The 6,081-nt window shown below is 40.1% G+C and overlaps 1 protein-coding gene across 1 annotated transcript; it reads left to right on the top strand.

Annotated features, from left to right (window-relative positions):
- Positions 1 to 4,305: 4,305 nt before the first annotated feature.
- On the top strand, positions 4,306 to 5,638 carry LOC306840064 (rho-related GTP-binding protein RhoV-like). The gene is made up of 3 exons (XM_079369098.1): positions 4,306 to 4,709; positions 4,779 to 4,837; positions 4,916 to 5,638. The coding sequence occupies exons 1-3, from the start codon at positions 4,550 to 4,552 to the stop codon at positions 5,369 to 5,371; spliced, it is 675 nt and encodes a 224-aa protein (XP_079225224.1). The 5' UTR covers positions 4,306 to 4,549; the 3' UTR covers positions 5,372 to 5,638.
- Positions 5,639 to 6,081: the final 443 nt, after the last annotated feature.

Here is a 6,081-nt window from a genome sequence, read left to right as displayed (position 1 = left end):
TGTTTAAATTGAAAATTTAATCCAACTTGTATGGTTGTGTTGGGTACAACATATGCAAATAAACATATGTGGCCTGTCAACATATGCAAACAAACCTGATACTGAATTTTATACATTTTGTCACAACATTTTTATTTTATTTTATTTGACCCATTGAAATCAATGCACACAAAAAAAGGACATTCAGCAATTTCCTATGGGAACAAATTGGTAAAAAGTAAATCATGTCCTAATAGTAATAGCAAATAGAAAGCATCTGATTGTTATCTGTAGTTTCCAGGAGCAGAGCCACTGCATATCCCACGAGGCACACAGGACAGACCCCATGTGAGGCTCTCTGGAGGGTAAAGAAGGATTAGTCCACTCCTCCTGGACTCCTGCCAAGGTTTAATGGAGCAGCAATAACTAAATTGACGGGGATGCTTGCCGGCCAACAAAAGCCCCCAAACACTTAAGCTTTACTTAAAAATTGGGACGTGCTGATTTACTTTAAGCTGATATCAATGATACAACACTGTTTGTAATTTTAATTCAGATTAACTGCATGTTCACTGATCCAGCACAGAGGGCAGTACATGGATATCCTGTTTCACACGATTATTGTATTCACAGATGTACTTTCTGCTTTTCTGCAACAACTGGATAGAAGTCAAGAATGTGAACAACGGGGGTTAGCTTGAAGGTACGCAGGGGTGGGGGAGATCCACAGAGGTCTGAATTCCCATGATTCACTTGGTGCAGTCGCCATTAGGTGCAAGAATGTGACGTGACTCGGGCAGACGACTGTATCCTGTTGTTAATACGTTGTAGATCCATAGCATGATTTTCTCATCTCAGACACCTCAAACAAATGATCTGATAAATTCGACAAAAAAGACATTTAACCAGATCTCCAAAAAGAACCAACCACATAAATGGTGACACTGTAAGGCATAAAACGACAATACGGATTACATTATATAAGGGATGTATCAAGGATTCAAACACAATATATGGGTAAGAGAAAATGAAACAAACTGATGTACTGATGATTGACGCAACATAATTTAACACACAGCCCATTAAAACCTAATCCAGGATGTGGAAATGTAAAAAGGTACATTTTTAAATAAGCCAGATCCTAAAAATAAGTTTTACCTAAACAGCAGACATGATTGAGATTATTGAGATAAATGTAAGTAATGATCATTTTCTGAAAATGATCTTTGTTGTTGTGAACTTGTTGGCATGCTAACTTCAGCTTCACTCCACAGAGCTGCAAACATGGATAAAGCCTCTCAGTGTTTGTCTACTGTGTGCCATGCTGTGTTGGGGTTCGCCTTAAATGTGGGGCTTGTTTGTATTCCTAATATTGATTGAATGCAAAAAATGCTTATTGGGTGCATTAGTGATGGTTGTTTAACCGTAACTCTCAAAGGTCAATGGCAACAAGTCATCAATGAACACAAAGCGTTAATCCGCCACAGTCTATGTTTTGTGTCAAACTCGAGCAAGCAGGTCAGGACATTTGACACCGGACTGTTGATGGCATCAACATTGTATCACAGAGATTACAAGAACATGCTTAGAAAGTGACTGTGTCCCAGCCGTGACCCTAAAGGCACACCTAAAAGAAGGAGCAGGGACAGGTTTCCATTATGGGTGTACTCTATGTGATACAAGCGTCCATCCTGCTCTAATCCTCACCACTTAAGAGCCTCTGCAATATCTACTTAAAGCGACATTATGCAGGGAATGTTATGCAAATGGCTTGTTTATCACTTTATCTTTGTGTCAGCCACTTGTTTTGTGCTCAGTCTGCAGTGTGCCACGCTTATCTCAGGCTTAGGGCGGAGTCTAATCTTTTAACACCTCTCTGACAGATTTCTCTATTGTTGTCAGATTCGATGTGTGAGAAGAACTTGAGCCAGCTACTAGATTTACTTTAACAAACAGAGCAAGAGTTCATGAGGACAAAATGTGTATTTAAGTTGACTTATTCTATATATTTGCATACATTCACGGGGGATGGGCAGAAAACCGAGTGGGCTGCATTTTGAAGTGTGCTGTGTGTAAACGGAGGGCTTTCCCTAAGCCGCACACTTTTGGGGACCCTTACTAAGCAGATTACCCCCCATAAATCTGTGTCAGGATACATTTCTGCATGTTTAGTCATGCAAAGAGAGAGGGAGCGTGAGAATGCAGACAAAACATGTTTACAGTTCACAATATCAATCTAAATTGATTACTTCTACACACTGAGAGACTGTAAACCTCATAAGCACTGCTGACATCTGCTGCACAAATGTAGGTACAAGCTTCTACAATAAAGCATTTGCACTGTGCTGCCTGTATCTGAGTTTGCATAAAAGAGCTGCTCAATGTTTGATATATGATGATAAAAGGGTCTGTTACAGGAAAAGAGAGCCTTTGGATGTAGAGATATTTAAAGACAGTTTCCTGTGTTTGACATTTACCTTGAATTAAGGAACAGCATTGTGACTCACAGCTGCCAGAGGTGTAGCATGGGAGCCGAGCTGGCAACATGATGTGTGTTCATGGGAAGGGGGGGACCAGATGTTGTCGTTGTACCATGGGGGATAAACTCTATCACTCGCACCGCAGGTGGTGGGAAAAAGGGGGAGAGAAAGGGAGAAAAGAATGAGAGAGCGAGAAACAACGGCAAACAGGAAGCAAAGACCTTACAACACAATGCTCGCAGAGTTTCCTGCAGGCTCAGACAGATAAGGAACAACACTTTGTTTAAAGCTGTATTTTCAACTCCAAATGTTCACCAATCTCCAAAAGCACCTCTTGCACTGCTTGTGTAACTGTTTTGCACAACAGTTGGAATACACTTGGGAAGAAAATGTCAGTGTACTAGAATTTGAACTGAAATTTACAGTAGGATTATTATTGATTTGACACAAGAATGGCTTGCTGATCAAAATCTACAGGCTTGATTGTGAGCGTCTTCGCTCTTGCACATGTCTAACAAAAGTTCTGCCATGCAAAATATAATTAAAATAGGCTTTGACCATGTCTTTCTTCAGTGCATCATAAATGCATATCCTGGTGAGCATATTTGCTTGTATGGACATAATGCTCCATGGTCATTTGCAACAAATAAAAGAAAAAGTAGAGCTATTTGATTCAAGTACAAAATCAACAAAGAAACTCCGGAAGCCTGTTTGTGCAAATGAGTTCACCCACATCAATGCACAAATTTTGCATTTGTTAAAGTGAACCTGCACCCACATGTCCCCCATTGTGGGATAACATAAAGTTTATCCTCATCCTTATCATTGAAGATTCCATATACATTAGATGTCTTATTATTATGTTTGGTAACTATGGTGCCTAGTTCTAAGGAAGTGGACTGCCACGTCTTAAGCTACCAGGACAGGGTCCGGACTTGGTCCATGCTGGGACTTAAACCGGCAACCCTCCAACCTAACCCAAGTCCCATACAGACTGAGCTACTGCTGTGACAAGGTGACAACCAATCATGTTCAATTCGAAAATAGGCTATCTGTAAACCCACATATATGTAAAAGCCATTGAAGTTTGGAGAGTGTATACATCCTTAAAGCTGTGCAAAAAACCCCAAAATAATTCTTATTTCTTTTTGCAAAATACATAAAGCTAAATTTCCACATGGCAGAGACCAGGCTGTGTTTGTTGTGCAACAGAGTCATGGTGTCCCATTATCTTCTCTTACCAATGTTATTTTGAGATCTTGTGCAATATTGTGGTGTTCTGTGTTGGTTGTGTAATCCATGTTGTGTTGTTCTGTATTGCTATGTGCATTTTTGTTTTGTGTGGATATGGTTTCTCTATTGTTCTGGTTTATTGATTTGAGTGGAAGCAGCTGAATGTTTTTTGCAACTTTGAGTCCAAGACAAATTTCCCCAAAGGAACAATTAAGTGTATCGTATCGCATCGTATCGTTTGACCTGAAAATGTGAAGCATGTTACTTACTGCTCGACAAGTTTTCAGTCTAATGTAACACTAGTTTCGAATTGAAGACATGCAGCTTCTTAAAGGTGTCCACCAATAGCCGATGATGGAGCAACATCTCCCTCTATGGACGGATAATGGTATTACATCCCCTCGTATAGAAAGTTAATTGTAAAGTAGCCACGTGTAAGCAACACGTTAGTTTTTTTTTCCTCCTACAAGGATCAAGCGGACTGTTTATATAAAATAATGTAATTGGATATAAGTCCAAGTCCTTCTACAGTAGAGCTTTTCAACAGGAGTCCATAAAGCACTGACACAGGTCATTATCGGTAACTGCCCGTTTTTATGATAACGCGTTGAAGGTCAAATCAGCTGATCGCCTAAAGTGGCCAAGCCAAGGGTCGTGAGGTGGGAGTGACTAACGGAAACAGACATGAGGGAGCATCACCCTCTGATTGGGCGCCTTTGTTCTTTTAAATCAGTGTCCTCCTGGGGGACATGAAGACGTCTTTTACAGTAGGCTAATGCTGCCTTCATTACCGCAAGGATTTTTTTTGTAAAGCTGCAGGGGTAATGAAGTTGTAATAATTTATACACGCAAAAAAGATGGCCTGTCAGAAATCTGACAAAGCATGCAAACTGAGGGAGGAGGTGAGCTGCATGCTGGTTGGTGATGGAGCTGTGGGGAAGACCAGCATGATCATCAGTTACATCTTTAATGGATACAACAGCGAGTACAGACAGACAGCGTTTGATGTTTTCTCTGGTGAGTTAAAGTTGTTCTGTTGGCTTCTTTTCTCTGCAATATAACTGATAGTTGCCTCTTGACTTCCAGGTTTGGTGCATGTGAATGGAATCCCAACTCGTATCAAACTTATTGACACTGCAGGACAGGTTGGTTTGCAACGCCACTTTTTTTCATCCTTCACATTGTAGTTTTAGGGCCACATCTCATTACATTTGATCTGACAGGAGAAGTTTGGACACCTTCGCTCTTTGTGCTATGCCCATGTGGACGTCTTCATCCTCTGCTTCAGCCTGGTCAACCCTGTCTCCTTTGACAACATCACCTCCAAATGGATCCCACAGATCCGGACTGGAAACCAGACCTCTCCCATCATTCTGGTAGGGACTCAGTCAGACCTTTGCCACAATGTTGAAATCCTCATTCACCTGGACCAGCTTTTGAACACCGAACCTGTGAACATCAGGAGGGCCATGAAGCTGGCGCACAGGATCCGAGCTCAGGACTATGTAGAGTGTTCAGCTCTGACACAGAACAACCTGAAAGATGTTTTTGATTCTGCTATATGTGCAGCAATCAAACACAAACAGGCTGGTGGAGCAAAAGCTAAAAAGCTCAGCCCACTAAAGCGCTTCAAGACATTTTGTGATTTTGGCTGGAGGAAAATCTTCTATTTAATCTGAAGTGGAATCAAACAGTGGACTTAATGAAGCTTGGTTGACAGTTTTTGGTGTGAAATTCTGCATTTGTATCAAAACATTTCTGCACCAAACCAAAAGTTTTAGGACCATGAAACCATTGCGTTGACATAAATCCTAATGGTATTTTTGATATAATTCTGCTCTTGTATTTACCTTGCTCTTTCTTGGTTTAATGCTTTATATGTGTTTGTATGTTTCTGTGAATGTGTGTTATTGCTTTAAAAGAATGCATTGCATTGTAAAATCATATTGCATGTTGTGTTTTGTCTGAATCCTACATTTGACTATATTTCTTTCTGGTGTAGACTTCACAGAGGAAAGAAAGTACTGTCAGTGGAAAAATGGAGGGAAACACAAATTGCCATGTGGGACAAATGGTCTCCTGCTGATTCTTTGAAGTGCTGATTAACAAGACAAAAGCCATTTAAATCTGCCCTTTGTTTGAAGGCTTCTATGGAGGCTTGTTTTTAACAATTACTTTTTAAAAATCCGCCCACATGGAGTTTTAAGGGGTGTATTTTAAATCACAGTGAATAGACTTATTCCAATAAAAAAAACAAAAAAAAAACAATTTAAACATGATTTATTGTCTTTTGGAGCAACTTGCTAAATCAACTTAATATCTCGTTATTGATTATTTTATATAGCCTATAGAAGGATCATAAAATAGAGTCTAGCATTTAGGTACATTG

This window comes from Symphodus melops, assembly GCF_947650265.1.
Source record: "Symphodus melops genome assembly, chromosome: 19".
Classification (NCBI taxonomy): Eukaryota; Metazoa; Chordata; class Actinopteri; order Labriformes; family Labridae; genus Symphodus; species Symphodus melops.
This window is presented reverse-complemented; position numbering and strand designations above follow the sequence as displayed.

Coding starts and splice junctions, on each gene's coding strand:
- LOC306840064 (XM_079369098.1), top strand. CDS start 4,550: ATGGCCTGTCAGAAATCTGACAAAGCATGCAAACTGAGGGAGGAGGTG. Junction 4,710..4,778: donor AGCGTTTGATGTTTTCTCTG/GTGAGTTAAAGT, acceptor CTTGACTTCCAG/GTTTGGTGCATGTGAATGGA. Junction 4,838..4,915: donor TTATTGACACTGCAGGACAG/GTTGGTTTGCAA, acceptor TTGATCTGACAG/GAGAAGTTTGGACACCTTCG.